This window comes from Artemia sp. Qi Xiang Cuo, chromosome 4 (genome assembly GCF_049724085.1).
Source record: "Artemia sp. Qi Xiang Cuo chromosome 4, ASM4972408v1, whole genome shotgun sequence".
Taxonomy (NCBI): Eukaryota; Metazoa; Arthropoda; class Branchiopoda; order Anostraca; family Artemiidae; genus Artemia; species Artemia sp. Qi Xiang Cuo.
Window position 1 is genome coordinate 74,414,652 of NC_142797.1, and position 17,075 is coordinate 74,431,726.

The following is a 17,075-nucleotide window of genomic DNA, read 5'->3' on the forward strand; positions in this document are numbered from 1 at the left end:
ATAACTCCTAAGATTATGCCCTTTTCCTAGAATGTTCCTAAGATATCCTTTTTGACAATCTGCATAAATATGGGTCAGTTCGCTTTCTCCCTCAAAATTCCTTGAAAATGTCACCTTCATACATTTAAGCATAGTTGTAATAGTAATCACAGTAGTAGTATAGCTACTAATAGTAGTTTTATTAATTGTAATAGCTTTAGTCCTAGTAGCAGCAGTAGTATTAACTTATTGCCTTTTGGTCAGTTGAACATCCCTCTCATCAAGTCCTAAAAAAATCAACTTAATACATTTCGCCATTGCTATGACATTGCTGATGTTCTTTGATAACCTGTTTGTTCATATACTTCTTAAAATTTTTATCTCAGTGTTCTTAGCCTTGCCATGTAGTTGCAATAGAATTTGTTGAAGTAGGTGTATTAGTAAGTGTAGCAGTGATAGAAGTATTAGTATTGCCTTTTGGTCAGATGATCTTCCCCTTTAAGTATTTTCTGAAAGTTCCAACTTAACCCCCAAGTCAATCCTTGAGATACGCTCTTTTGACAATGCAAATGCACATAGCGTCTTTTAATTTATTTCAAATTTCCTCTTAATTGTGTAAATAGAGTAGTGTTGTTGTAGTAGTGGTAGCATTAGTAGTGATGGTAGTTGTAGTAGCAGTGGTAGCATTCAAATACTGGCGTTTTGATCATCGCCCTTATCATTTCCTCAAATTTCCAAATTAACATAGTCAGTCATTCCAAAGTTGCGTCCTTATGACAAGCAGTAAATACTTAAGGTGCTTTGATTTACTTCAAAACTCTACTCAGCATTTTCGGAAACGCTCACCCAAATGGCCTTCATTTTTTTGAAAGCAAAGTTCAAAATACATACTTTTCTCAATAACATATACAATATAAAAACAATGAAAGATTTATCATCAGTGCTTAACAAAATAACTCTCTTAACATTTTGCCGGGTTTGTTTTGGGGAATGATAGACCTGGCAGAGGAATGATTGCCCATCATTCATTTTTGACTTTTAAACAGGGCCCTGGAACTTCCAACTTCCAATCAAATAAGCCTCATTCGATCCAAAGTTTACATGACAACCCGTTCCATAAAAACCTTTTATGCCACAGGGCATAATTTACATCCATTGTCCCTGGATTCTGGGAAGTTCTGTCCACCTCGAGAACATTGTTATATGTTTTTTGACTATTGTGAACAAAATGGCTATCTCAAAATTAAGATTGGATGTGTTAGGGGTAAAAAGGATGTCAGGAAAGGGGGCTAGCTGCCTTAGATCGCTTTTGACTTTTAAACATGGAGCTAGAACTCTACATTTCCAATCAAATGAGCCTCCCCTAAAGTTTACACGACACCTCCTTCTATAAAAACTTTAAATGCCCCAGAGCCTTAGCTAACAACCCTTGGCTCCTGACTTTGGGGAGCTGTGGCAACCCTGGAGGCCCTGTTTTGTGATCTCTGGTTTATTTTTTAAACAAGTAGCTATCACAAAATTTGTATCAGATGCATTTTGGGAAAATACGATGTGTGGGGGGGGGGGGAGCTGCTCTCCGATCACTTTGACTCTTGAAAAAGTCACTAGAATTTTTTATTACCAATCCGATGAGCCCCCTTCAAAGTTTATACGACCATCCTTTGTATAAAAACATTATATGCCCCCAAGGCATAACTTACCACACTTGCCATGAGGGCTGGGGGACGGGGGGGGGGCATCATCTTCAAAGACATAATTTCTGGACCTTCAACTACGCTGAACAAAATGGCTATCTTAAATTTTTTATTGGATGTCTTTGGGGAAATGCTGGGCGCAGGGGAGGGGATGGTTACCCTCAGATTATTTTTGACTATTAAAAAGGACACCAGCCCTTTCAATTTTCAATCGAATGAGCCCCTGTCAAAGTTCCTACGACAACTCATTCTATACGAAGTGTCCTGTTCCATATTAAAAATAATAATAATACTCTATGCCCACATCGCTCTTTACTTAGGCAGCACTGTTGCACTGCCTTTGATGGTGATGATATTGAAGCAAAAGATTTAAGTAAAATCACGAATCTTGAGATGCTATGATTTCCTGGAATTAATATAATTATATTAAGCGTCCAGTTTATTTTCATTCATTCTTTCCAGTCATCTAGATTGTTATAATAATTTCATTTTATTACCTTTCGTCAATTTTGTAAAATGGTTCAAATACACCGCTCCAAATAGATATAGTTTTAAACAAAAACGAAGTTGACTTTAGAAGGTTTACGGTTAGGGGGAGGGGAGTAGCAATATCCTGCCTGTTGTAATTTTGGATTATTTTAAGTTTGATTTGAGTTCGTTTTAATTTTACCACGGGCACCCATAAGCTGAATTGTAGGGGGGGGGGGGTTCTACTTGGGGAAATCGGCACTTTCAATGCTGTAAAATAGAAATCAAAAAATAAAAAATATCGAACTTCAAAAAGAGCTCATTTGATTAGAAATTGAGAGGGCTAGTGCCCTTTTAATAGCCAAAATAATTGGAGAGAAACCAGCACCAATCCCCTACACCAATCATTTCCCCAAACACATCCAAACCAAATTTTGAGATAACCATTTTGTCCATTTTTTTCTTCCGTGATAACCCCGCCCAAAACTATCTCAAACTTTTGAGATAACCATTTTGGAATCTTTTAGTTTAAAGGTCCAGAAATTATAACTTTGGGGATGACACCCCCCCTTCACAACCCTCATGGCAAAGGTTGTAATTTATCCCCTGGGAGCATATAAAGTTTTGTAAAAAGGGTGGTTTTATAAACCTCGGAGGGGGCTCATTGGATTCGTAATCAGAAGTTCTAGTGGCCTTTTTGACAGTCAAAAGTAATTGGAGGTCAATCAGCCCCCCGCCTCCCCCTACATTGTATTTTCCCGAAATGCATCTGATAAAAATTTTAAGATGGTAATTTGTTGATAGACAATCTTCGACAAACTTCGATTGAAAGGGCTAGTGCCCTCTTTAATAGTCAAAAGTGATGGGAGGGCCACCAGCCCCCCCCCCACGCCCATCATTTCCCAAAAATCGTCCAATAAAAAATTATAAGATAGCTATTTTGTTTGACGTAGTTTAAAAGTCCAGAAATTATATATTTGAGGATGAGACCCCCCCCCGGAGCCATCGAAATTGCGAGACAGCCATTTTGTAGCCAAAAGTCCAAAGAGCATATGACAATGCCTTCAGTAATCAAATATGAGGAATATTCAGGCGGACGTTGAACTAAATCAAAACAAACTATGAGCATGTGGACTTTTTAACAGATGACAAAGCAATATCTCAAGAACAACTTATATTATTAAGTTAGACCTTAGGAGTAAATTGTGGCTGATTTTGAACTAGCCAGGGCACTATGTGTATACTTTTAATACTATCACTATAGTTACTGTACCTAATGACGCAAAGAGTATTTAGGTGAAACTTTTAGGAAGTGTTTAGGGGGAGTTTCAATTAAAAGAAAAAACACTATGCATGCAGGTTTTCAAAAGGGCATATAAGCAATATGATAGGCAGCACCACTCTATAATAGCTAGAAATATAATTGAAACATTTAAAGGAGCTAATTCGAAACAAAATTAAAAGTTCTAGTGTCCTTTTTAAGAGTAAAAAGAGATTGGAGGACAATCAGCCCATCTCTTAAGGCGAATCATTTTACAAACACATCCAGTCAAAAGTTTGAGACAACGATTTTGTTCAGCATACTAGATGCGATTTGGTTCAGCATACGGTCCAGTAACTATGTCTTTAGCAACTATGTCTTTGTCTTATTGGGCATGGCAACCCCCACCCCCAAATTATGCAGTTGGCCCATTATACTATAAAACTAAATGCTACTTTAAAACTAAATCAAAAGGCATTGTATTTACGGTTGCCAATAATACACTCCATCAAAATATTAAGATCGACTAGGGGTATTAAGTTGCAGTTTTAAGGGCTACTACTATTACTAATTCTCCTCTTGCTATTTAAATATATAAATAGAGTATAAGTGTAACCAGGTTGTTGAAGAGCATAGATAGAATCTTTCAGGAATGATATTGAGTTTTATTTTTCAGGTCAACTTGAGGAGGTATAAACATAAATCAAAATTACTATTTGTGTAAGGATTAAAAATTTTTGAAAAAGTTTCTCCCAACATACAAATAGCAAGCCAAACTAGGGATTCTTATATAAGAAAACCAAAAAGATACAATTGTTTTTCATGAAAAAGACTATGTCAATAAAAACAAACAGAAATTATTTTAAAAAAAACCTTTTCCACAAAACAAGCTTTTCAAAGAAAAGTAAAGAGCTCCATTAAGCCAAAAATTGGCAGAAATAAAGTCAAGTAATCTTTCAGCCGTAACACTACCACAAATCACTATCAATTAATCAATGAAACTCAGAACGAACAGAAATTAGAATAAATAGCCAAGTCAAACTCAAAACGAGCAACCCCCATGCCTTCTAAAGACCAGAACATAATTTGCGCTTTAGGGAAAATAAAATGCGTTTTATATGTTTTCACATTTTTTACTTAAATAAATAAAAAAATAGGACTTTAAGGAATAAATATCAGTATATGTATATTAAACTGACAATAAATGGTAATTTTTTTTATTTAGTAGAGCCTAAATTATCTTCTGGTCTTGAAAAGGCATGGGGGTTATCAGCCCTACTAATATTAATTTTTGCTCGTTTTGAGTTTGACTCAGCTATTTATTCTAATTTCTGGTCGTTTTGAGTTTCATTTATTTATCGATTGTGATGTGTGATAGTTTTACGCTTTGAAGATTATTTGACTTTATTTCTGCCTATTTTTGGCTTAATGAAGCTCTTTACTTTTCTTTGAAAAAATTGTTTTATGAATTTGTTTAAATTAATACAAATATAAGGCAGTGTCATTCAGCCATGGGGAGGGGAAGGAGCCCCCCATGCCCCCTTTTGGGCATCCATGGATTTTACTCATTTGATGATTTATTAAATCATATAGACCAGTATCTGTTATCTTTATGTTAGCATTTACTGTAATTTCAATTCTTTTTTGTTTTCACTTATTCTTTGACAAATGATTTCTGGTCGTTTTAAGTTAGCGTGAAGTTTTAAAATGGCTTTTTACTTACCTTTGAAATTTTTTTTTCGGGAAGTTTTTTATATATTGATTCCCGTAAAATACCCCTTCACCAAGAAGCTTTGAATTAGCTATGATTTAAATGGCTTATACTGATTTTTAGTGGAGTGACTTATAGTAATCTATACGGACAGTAAGTCCATCAAACTCATCATTTCGGCCGGAGTATGCATATCTACCAGTTAGACAGAAAATAGAACCTATAAAGAAAATCTATAATAGTTTTTCTGTGAATTTATTTATCGAGTGATAACTACTGAAAATCTTTAACAACTAACAGCATCATAATTTGGGAATTCAGGAGCTTTATTTAGCATCAATTCATTCGACATTTGTGTCGCTTCTGCTTCTCCAGGAAGTAAAGCACAAATTACTTGAAGTGAAAAGTACTGTCAATTACTTAAGGCAACACATAGTATTCCACACAATTCTAAATGCTAGTACACCATTTCAACTGATTTTTGATTATTGTTCACAAACACTTATTTTGTCACTTCAAATTAAAAATCCACCATATTTATTTGTTCACAGGCAAACAGAAGACTCTTGGCTGTGTGTAGGCCGTACCCAGGGGGAAAAAAATTCCAACACAACTCTCACGATGGTTCTACTCTTACCAAAATATCAAATTATATTCCACTCTTCAAGATGTATGGTAAAATGTCTGCTAACAAAGCCATTTAGCAGCTTTTAAAGTTAACTTATAATTTTCAAATTTTTCGGATGAATTCCTGTAAGTGTTTTCCTAACTTCTTTGGACATATTTGTTGCAATAACTGCGATGTCACTTTTGATAAACTCATCTGATAAACTTTTCAGCATCTGTAAATGGAAGAAATAACTTAGATAGATAAAAGATAGAAAAACTTTTATTTTCACCAAAATCTTCATGGCACTGCCAAATTTCTTTGGTATAGTCACATTAAAAAGCATCAGTTACATTATACAAGGATAGTCGCATTAAAAATTCAATACTTAACATAAAAAAAACACTAATCAATCCTCCTGATTGTCATTGTACATATTTACAAAACTAGGTATAAAACTTTTCGCTAACCGCTGATGGGCACAGCGTACCGGCTGAAGTTTCTCAACAGGCACTGCAACACTGCGCGGGAGTCATTTTGTTGTGGATCGAGGGGAGAAAAAGGGTTTTGTGAATTGGGTGGCTCAGAAATTTTCTTCTGAAATCAATGCAAAGTTTCTCTCTTCTTTTTTCCAGAGTTTGCATTTTAAACTTTGTCAGCAGCTCTTCATACGACATTTCTGCCTGCTTTGGAACTATCATTAGAGCTCTTTTCTGAGCTCTTTCGATCCTAGCTCTTTGCTCAGTATTCAGTCCAAAATGCCATACAGGAGCTGCATATTACAGAATTGGGCGACAAAAAGATGAAAATATTCGGAGGAGGAGAACTGGAGGGGCACCATATTTCGACATAAGCTTGAGCATCTGCAGCCGAGCATTCCCCTTTTTTACTAGACTAGATGTGTTTGCTTCCCATTTTAAATTCACTGGTAATAATAACTCCCAAGGGTTTAATTTTTGCTTACTTTAAGTGAATCAGAGATAGTTGGTAGAAAATTTGGTTCAGAAGAATTTAAAAATGAAATAGTTAAAATTAAAGATTTACTGTCATTTACTTTCATATTTGAATTGGAAGCTTTAGTCTTCACGTTATTAATTCAAAATTTGAGCTTTGCTACATTCATTTGCTTCACAAATTTCTCCAAGGGTAAGGTCGTCAACATATTTCCAGCGGTCTTAACAATCATTAGCGATATCATTGATCATAACTAGAGACAGAATAGGACCCAGAATAGTACCTTGAGGTACACCACAAAACACTGGCTCGGGTTCAGAGAAAGACTTCTTATATTTTAAAATATGAAACCTATTTTTAAAAAAACTATGAATCGTTTTCACAACAGCAACGTTCACTCTAACATCAATTAAAAGCTTAGAAATTAAAATGTGATGATCAGTTAAATTGAAACCCTTTTTAAAATCAATTGTTATTAAGTTTAGCCATTTACCAGGTTCATCAACAGGCTCAAAAATAAAATGTAAGAGACTGACTAGATAATGGGATGTTGATGTATTAAAGGAACAAGGAAATAAAAATAAAAATATTTTTCAGAAACCATTTCAAAAATGTTTTTCATGCACGAAAACCACAATTTACTATTTTTCTTTCAGTTGTTTCAAAATTATGAAATTATTAGAGCAGTACGATATTTTCGTTTGCATTGGGACATTGAACGAAAAGAAGTTGACGAAAAACGTTGAGACGTATGAGTTGAGACGTTGATAAATGAGCAAAACTGATTAGTTGAATTTGACAACAGTATTTATACGTAACACACATTAACAATCTGTTGATTCTCAAAGGCAACAACAGCTTCAAAGGAAAGCAACACCTTCTTCACATATTTTTGTTTTATGTTTTAGTTCATGTTTTGCTGATTCCACCCTCTCACTTCAAGTTTCTCTGCTGTTAAATGTCAATCTGCTACACCAAAAACTCTATAACTGCATTTGAAGGTCTAAAAATAAAATTATGAATAAATATAAAATTATGTTATTATATAAATATATTATTATATATTTATTATATTATTATAAATATAAATTAATATATTATTTATATAAATTATATTATTATTATACAAATTATATATTATTATATAATATATATTATATTATATTATATTATATATTATTTATATAAACTAATTATATTATTATATAAATATAAAATAAATATAATTTTAAAAATAAAATTATGAAACTGTAAATTTTCATAATTTTTTAAGATGAAAAGGGTAGTGTAAATTTCCATTTAACCAATTTAAAATGTCAGATTTCACTTCCCTTGTCCTTGTTCCTTTAAGACTCAGAAAATTAGTAGACTAAAAGGAAAATATAAGCATATAATTTATAATATCATATATCATATCATTCTTGGATGAAACCTTAGGGATTAGTAGCTCCAGAAGAACATTTTGGCATGCTCAAGCATAAGCTATGAAAACACAAGTACTAATTAGGATTTAAGGATTTTTGCGACAGCTTTTCTTGTCAAAAATTCAAATAAAACAAGATAGCAAGGTTACCAAACAAGTATTTTATGTTATTTAACTTTTTCCCTCTTTTAAGCATCCATAAATGATAACGGTGATGGTTAAATAGTATAAATCTGTTATTTATATTTTATCATCCTATAGTTTTAATGTTGTGTTTAAGGCAACCTAGGCCATACTTGATTGGTCAGATATATATTGGTAAATATTTACCAATATATATATATTGGTACATTGATTGGTAAATATTTTTTTAATGGTGAGTTTCGTCGTCTATTTTTCTCTGTGAAAATTCTAGCATTGTAAAAATAGTATGGTAAGATATGTTTAAAATATTCGCCATCTTGGAAACATTTCTACAGATGGTTATTTTGGAGACAAAGCTGACAAGAATAATAAAATAATAGTTTATTTCTATGTAATTATAAGAAAATAAATCAATACTACCGTTTGAAATTCTTCTCACAAGGTAGCACGATTTAATTATATTGTTGGAAAAGCGATTAGCGTTAAAGCAAGGAAAAATCTAGTGTTTCCTTAGTTCCTCTCCTATAATTTGTATAAATAGCACAATTTTCAAATGTAGTTTCTTTTCCCTCCTTTATGGAAAACAAAAAGTTCTGTGCCGAAAAGTCCAGAATAAGCCAGATTGGAAAAGTTCATTGGGACAGTTTTTGGACAAAGCTTCAAGGCTGGAGAAACAATCTGAATTTAGAAAGATATTACTCCATATTATATGTCCATGAAATAAAAAGTAGGCTCTGATACAAGGGGGCTAAATGGAATTAACTACATTTTCTGAGCCCTGGCTGGTACTTTCTGAAGTGGATTTCTAAGTATGGTTTCTAAGAGACGATCGTCGATTTTTAATTTTATATGACTATTATATATGAAATGGGGGCTGGTGTTTGCCCAGCCCCCATATTATTAATATGTAGACATACTACATAGTATCCAAATTGGTTAGTTTACAACAAAAAATATGTCAAAATAAATTTTGTATTCTATGAGGACAAAGAGTATCTGAAACTGATAGAATGATTAAACTCACGATCGTCTTTTAAACAACACAAGAATTTAAATTCTTGTGCCATCTAAACAAAATATGAGGCCAAAATGCAAAAAACAGGATCAAAATATATGTTTGAATTCACTTTCTGATTTTATTTTACTTTGCATTCAGACAAAGAAAAAGGAACCAAGTATGTTAAAAGATACTAAGTGGCAATTTGAGAAAATTTTTCAAAAACTAGCCCTTTTTTAGCACAATTATACTTTTATTTAATTGTTAGACTAGCTAATTAAACTAGCTTTTGGCATATTTAAAAATGATTTTGCTAACATAACCCTAAATTAACCCCAATTAATGTAAAGCAGCTTGAAAAAAGATGAGTGCATCTAATTAACGATAATGTTAAGCTGGATCCATACAAAATGTTGAACTCTACCTGCAATCCAAATTTGAATATACTAAAACTAAATGTGTTCTGCATTTTTCTAGTTCTTTGCACTATAATGCTTCCTATTAGACCAACAAATAGTTTTATAAATAGTTGCCAACAAATATTTTTATCATATTTCCGTACTATTTGGTAATGACTGACCAAATTCCTTCAGTCAATAAATATTATTTTCAATTAATGACAAAAGTGGTACATGGCATGACATATTTGAACATATTCGGAGATTATTAGCCATGGGTACAATTACCTAAAAATTCAGCGGAGAAACCCAACTAGGGAAATAATAAATTTGAAAGTTTTTTTTTTTTTAATTTGTTTCTTACTTTTTTTTATTTTGGAAAAAAAATTAAATTGGAATATGGAATTTTTGGCCGTTTAAGTTATGAATAAATGCCATAAATAATCAGGCAACTAGCAGAACTATAGTAATGGGATATAATCACATTTGCATCATATCATTACGATATCTAGGCATATTTCTTCAACTTTTCCCAGATATCTGTTGCTAGGCAAGTGTAATTATCAAGTTTTATTGTAGCCAGGATTATATACACCTTCAACGCTAAATTTTAGTTCCTTAAATCTTTATTAAAAATCTTTTAGGAGCTGAAATACGGCAGAAGTGATTATGAGAATATAATCTGTCCAGTTTTGTCTTACATACCTTTGCTCCAGCATAATCTAGTCGACTCACAAGGCTCAGATCCAAAATCACTGTATTAACTGTTCCAGCGTTTTTTGCCCTTTTCTTCACTAAGCTTACAAAGTAATCAGACGAAGGGAAAACTAGATTTTCTCTGGGCCTTACCACCAGTGTGCGTGCATCGTCTTTCTGAATAGAAAAGAAGAAAAATAGTGATTTTTTAAAATCGTACAGTGATATAATTAAAGTAAAAGAATCTTGTATGTAGGTAATAAAATAAAAATGAGTGTTAAAACAATGCTAACATATTTCTAGTTAACGGATAACTCGTAAGTCTGGCTTAACGACGTCCTTAGGAAATCTATATGAAAACGCAGTCGATGCATTGTGCACGGAGACTGGTATTTCAGGCTCAACCCTTCCAAGAATTTCTTGATTTTTACGGTTATCATCATTTGTTGCTTTATCTATTTTATATATAAATATTCTGTTACTCGGTTTCTAGAAAATCTGATACCCAAGAGATAAGGTATTCAGAATCAATGTTTGCCTATGTACTTGACATGCTTTGCTTTTGATATCGTATAATTATAAAATTAAAAATCAATGTATTAAAACACTTTGTTCCTCTTGCAACAAAATAAACTAAAATTTACTTAATTATACTATTCGCAAAAAAAATTGTTACTTTTAACTGTTACAGGCTTTAAAATGAATGTTTTTTAAAGTATATGTAACTGACACAAATGATCAATAGTAAATAAAAAAAAAAATCCCTAAACAGACTGTTTAAAACTTTCCCCGAGTCTTTGATACCAACTAAGTAAGCAGCTTATGTCAGCTGCTTACTTCAGTAACTTATTTAGATCAAGCGGGAACTAACATGCCTGCAAGGGGTATTTCACTATCCTTCCTAATTAAAAAAAAAAGCTTCACAGGAACGAGGTTCTAGAGCCAAACGAGGGTATTTCAAACAATTTTTTCTTTGATTTAACGTTAGTCAAATAAGACCGCAAAAATATAGCGCCTTGGCTGTTCTACTTTTTACATCTTCACGGTACCTACCATGTTTACAAATGATGCTACTCAGATAAGTTAGTGCATCCACTCTATCTATTTTCTTGTTAACCGACATCACCGCATCATCCCCATTTATTCCTGGTCTAAACGACTTTGTCTTATCAACACTAATTTTGAAGCTTATTTTTCCACCTTGAACAGAAATGCTCGGACACTTTAATAATCTGTATTTTCTACGTCTAGAAAAGTTTTATCTTTCTATTTGATGCTATATTTTCCCATAGTTGTTGCGGTGTGTTTTAGGATTACCCCTTATTCCTCAGTTTTATAGACAATGAGAAGGCGTTTGATTCAGCTGATAGAAGAGCTTTAGCGAAGATGGGATATTTAATAAAAAAAAAAGGTTTTTTTAACAGAAAGTTAGGAAAGACATTAAAAATTAAAACGAACAGAAATTATTCCGTATACGAAGGGGGGTTGACTCCTCCTCAACATTTTTCTCTTTACGCTAAAGTCTTTTAGTACTTATGAAGAAAGCTTCTCATTGTTCCAATTAAACGAAAATAGTGTGTCAAAAGTCATTATAGAATTGGGAGAAAATTAAAACTTTAGCGTAAAGAGCGAGGTGTTGAGGAGGAGGCAATCCCCTTCATATACGGAATACTTTCTGATCGTCTTAAGTTTTAATGTCGCTCCTTACTTTCTGTTAAAAAAAACTTGTTTTTTTTTATTTCATTTCTGAACGTTGTTGAAATTAGCTTACCGTATATGAATAATTAAAACAAAATTTGCATATTAATTTTAATTTTTTTGCTAAATAACTTTCTCAAAATTTAGATCCTAAGAATTTGAGAAAAAAAGGGCGGGAGAGAGTGCCTAGTGACCCTCCATTTTTTGGATTCCTTAAAAAGGGCACTAGAACTATTAATTTTATTTACGACAGTTTTTATTAGTAATAAATGTACTTAACTTTCGAATTTTGTCCCAATTCTTTAATAACAACTTCTGAAACACTATCTTTGTTTAATTGGAACAATGAGGAGCTTATTTCATTATAATGCTAAATCAGCGTTATAAGCCATTTCTTTTGATTTATGTTTATTGACATTAAAATTCTGGTTTTTAAAGTTTTGATTACTAGTGAGCCTTATCGCTTGTTTTTATTGTTTTTTTTTTATGTATATATTATTATGTATATGAGGGGGTTCACCCCCTAGTCAATACCCCGCTCTTTGCGCTAAAGTTCGAATTGTGTTCAAATCACAAACCCCTGAATCACAAAGGCCGTTTAACTAGAATAGATAGCTCTTTTGAAAGTCCTAAGAAAACTTTAGCGTAAAGAATGAGGTACTGACTAGGGGGAAAACCCCCTCATATATGAAATAATTTCTGTCGTTTTAAGTTATAATGTTGCTCCTTACTTTCAGTTGAAAAAACTTGTTTTTTTCCAGAATTGCCCTTCAAATCAGTCGGACTGTTCTGGTAATGAAAGTGACACGAAGACGATAGTTGAAAGAAACAGCAACTTGCCGAAAACAATAGGAACAGGGAAAGGTCGTAAAAGTAGCGAGGTTAGCCCCGTCGATAATACTTACAGTTGCACCACTAGAAATGTACGGCAAAGAAATGAGGAGCCATTGACAAGCCGGGTTACTGAAGGGAATTGGCCACCAATTTACAGACAAAACACACGCCCGTTCAGGCAGCTACAGAAAAATCAGTCTTGGCAGTAGAGGGGTATTAACAGGCCTAGGGGTGAAAATTATTACCGGTTAGCTTTCCCCCCGAGTGATTACGGAGCCCAATAGTATCGACAAGGCCATACACAAACCCTGAAGTTTGTATCTTGGAATGTACAGGGTATAAAAAGTAAGTTAAGTTCTGTGGAAAGTGATTTGTCAAATTTTGACTTTGTAGCATTAATAGAAACCTCGCACTGCCCTAGTGAAACTCCAAAAGTAAGAGGTTTCAATGCTGAAAGTGTATCGCGAGAGTTAGCTTTGAAAAATCGTTATTTTGGAGGCCTTGTAGTGTTGATAAAAGATGAGTCTTTCAAAAGTTATACAAAGCTGAAAGGTAAATGAGAAAATGTTATTTGGATTAGATTAGAATGTTTGGATGGACTGTGTATTGTAATAGGATCGATTTATATTCGGCCTCAAAATAACTCGTACCGAAATGAAGATACGTGGAATTTGTTGGTAAAAGAATTAGAGAAAAAAGAGCTAATTTTGAAAATGATAGACCGATATTAATGGGTGATTTTAATGCTTATACTAGAGATGAAGTTGAATTAAAATTTGTGTCAATTACAAGTATTCCGTCAGCAGTCCCAGCCGTCTACAAAATTCCCAGAGCTAGCAGGGATGAAAAAAGAAGAATAAATTAATGGGGAAGAAGGTTGCTGACATTATGCGCAGAATCAGGTTTGATGATCGGAAATGGAAGATTTGGAAAGGATAAAAATCGGGGTGAGTTTACATGCGTATCTGGGACAAAAGCAAGTTTAACTGATTATGTTTTGGTGGATATTCGCTGGGATCCTAATGACCTTAATGTGGATGTGCTTAAGCTAGTTGAATCGGACCATCTACCGGTATTCTTAGGAATTAGATCAAGGAGTGCTCCCCATAGAAGGGATATTTCAAGTGAAAGTAGTATTTATAATAAAAATGTTAGACGTCAGATACCTAGGGAATGGTCTACAGAGGAAAATGTTAAATTAGTCGAAGCGTTTTCAGAGGATGAAATAGCTATAAGGCTAAGTGATTTAGAGAAGATAAATAACCAAGATAGATAGATGAGCTCACTAAGATTTTACATGAAACAGCAGGCCCAGTTCTAGGAAATAAAGGAGGCTGTAAGGATATAGAATTTTTTGATGAGGATTGTAGAATAAAAAAATTAGAATTGATTAAAGAAATGGAGATTTTGAGGGAAGAGGAAAAAGAGGAAATAGGCTTCGACTAGTAACAAGGTTTAAAAATGTTCGCCGGGGGTATAAACACATTTTGAAACAGAAGGAGGGACTAGCTATTCAAAAAGATAAAGGGGAGCTGATCTAGTTTTATGAAAAGAGCGATAAGTGGTCTTTCTGGAGAAAGATAAAAAAGGGGGCTCCATAGCCCAGCCAAAAGTACCTGAGCCGAAAACATGGCCGACACACTACAACGACGCGGTTCAGGAAGACTATTCGTTTGACTGCTAGTTCAGTGACGAATTATCGAATACAGAGAATGAGACCAGTCTACCAGTGAAAGAGAACGAATATGATCTGATAAAACCCACATCGATAGAAGAAATCGAAGAATGCATAAGCACCATGAAAGGTGGATCAGTACCCGGTAGCGATGGAGTCCCAACAAAGGCCTTGAAACAACTCCAACTTTTATCTATGCCCATCTTCTTGGCTATCTTCAACTCAGTTCTGGCTTCTGGAGAATGGCCCTCGCCGTGGAAAACATCTTTTATTTTGCCGCTATTCAAAAAGGAAGACCCAGCGGATCACAGTAATTATCGACCGATATCCTTAGTACCTAGTCTTAGCAAAATATTAGAAAGAATACTAGATGCTAGATTAGCTCATTGGTAAGAAAAATATAGGATTTTGAAGGAGGAGCAGGCAGGATTTCGAGATGGATATAATGCTATTGATAGGGTCTTAGTCCTACAGGCGCTTGTAGAGAAATATGCAAAAGGGAAAAACAGGTTGTACGTTGCATTTTTGGATCTAGAAAAGGCCTTCGACATTATTGATAGGATTTTCCTATGCTTAGAACTGTTAAAGGTAGGCTTACCAAGACTTTTTGTTAGGATACTAGCTGATATGTATAGAAAGACATTTGGTATAGTTAAAGATTTTGGGAAGGGATTATCGTCGCCGTTTGAAATTAGAAAATGAGTAAAACAGGGTAGCAGTATTTCGCCTAGGTTGTTCACGTCGTTTATAAATGATATTGTTGACCATTTTAAAAAGGTATGGGCCCCTACGGTGTCACTAGGGAACTTGACGTTATCTCTGTTGCTTTTTGCTGATGATGCGGTGTTGATAGGCAAGTCACCAGAGGAGCTCCGAACCTTATTGAGTATATTAGAAGAATATTTAGATAGAAACAAAACTAGTGTTGAATATCAAACAGACTGAGATTGTGGTTTTTAGAGGAATTCATGTGAATAATGATGTTCAAAAAGTAGAATTTGATTATAAAGGTGAAAAAGTAAAAGACAGCGAAAATTTTAAATATTTGGGAGTAACACTTTCAGCAAACGGAGGATGGAAAGATCAGGTAAAATAGATGATTGAGAGTGGGAAAGCAGTTTCAGCTGCCATTTTATGTATTTCAAGGCTTTCAAGTATAAATGATCTAAAAATGCATAAATATGTTTTTAATTCTAAAGATTTACCTACTATCCATTACGGAGCTGAACTCTGGGGGCATGACCCAGCAGCACAAATAGAATCATTTCAGCTGCAACACTATATAAGATTAATTGGCATTCACGTAACGACCCACAATCAGGCAATAAAAGGTGACCTAGGAATATTTTCGCTGAGAATGAATAGATTAGCACAGATGATCCAGTACTGGCTAAAAGTTCTAAGTCTGCCAGAAGATAGGTTAGCAAAAGCAGCTTATGTGGAGATGCTACGGTCGAACCGTGAAAGATCGTGGCCGTATCAATAAAAAAATGTTTTAGATGGATTAGGATTATCCTATATTTGGAATGAGGGGCTAGGACCCTCATATCAGGGTGAGCCGTTTTTGGCTATGATTATAGAAAGAATAAAAGACCAGGAAGTCCAAATGAGGACCCAGGCAGTTAAAACATCTGGAACATTGAAGTTTTATTCCAATGTAAAAGAGATATTTGGACTTGAATATTATTTTAAACTAGGATTACCGGGGGAGACATTGAGGACTTGGTTTCGGATCCAAGCGAATTGCCTGCCACAAAAAACTAGAAAAAGAGTATTTGAAAGAAAAAGGGTGGCCCCAGATGCAGATGCGGACTGCTCTTGCCCCAGATATAACCTAGGTATTCATGATGTGGCCCATATTCTCACCGAGTGCCAGCAACTCTATATATTAAGGGAAAAGTATTTTGAGGGTGGTAACTTAGAGTTCCCGGGGATCCTGAAAACGACAGTAAAAATAACAATCAGGCAGCTATGTAAATATGTAAATGAAACGTTAACATCAATGAATGAAACTTGATATTTATTTTATTTTCTTGCGGAGCGTATTTAAGAATACTGTGCTGTATAGCCTGTTTTTTGGCTTATAATAAATTATTAATTATTATTATACATATTATTATACATATACTTAGCTTTCGAATTTTCTCCCAATTCTTTAATAACAACTTCTGAAACACTATCTTTGTTTAATTGGAACAATGAGGAGCTTATTTCATTATAATGCTAAATCAGCATTATATTTGATTTATGTTTATTGACATTAAAATTCTGGTTTTTAAAGTTTTGATTACTAGTGAGCCTTATCGCTTGTTTTTATTGTTTTTTTTTTATGTATATATTATTATGTATATGAGGGGGTTCGCCCCCTAGTCAATACCCCGCTCTTTGTGCTAAAGTTCGAATTGTGTTCAAATCACAAACCCCTGAATCACAAAGGCCGTGTAATTAGAATAGATGGCTCTTTTGAAAGTACTAAGGAAACTTTAGCGTAAAGAGTGAGGTACTGACTAGGGGGAAAACCCCTCATATATGAAAT

The 17,075-nt window shown here is 33.9% G+C and overlaps 1 protein-coding gene across 12 annotated transcripts in view; it reads right to left on the reverse strand.

Moving 5' to 3' along the window:
* Nucleotides 1-17,075, reverse strand: part of LOC148953428 (sodium-independent sulfate anion transporter-like) — a 210,117-nt gene that overhangs the window by 16,575 nt on the left and 176,467 nt on the right. For 6 of the 12 annotated variants that reach the window (XM_089087677.1, XM_089087676.1, XM_089087668.1 and 3 more), the window contains 2 exons: nucleotides 10,342-10,509; nucleotides 5,359-5,955 (listed from right to left, as the gene is read on the reverse strand). The exons of 4 other annotated variants lie outside the window; for them this stretch is intronic. In XM_089087677.1, coding sequence (XP_088943803.1) covers nucleotides 5,830-5,955; nucleotides 10,342-10,509 — 294 coding nt within the window. In that variant the 3' untranslated portion in view covers nucleotides 5,359-5,829. Of the gene's footprint in view, nucleotides 1-5,358; nucleotides 5,956-10,341; nucleotides 10,510-17,075 lie in introns of those variants that run through there. 2 more of the 12 variants (XM_089087673.1, XM_089087671.1) reach the window with 1 other exon arrangement.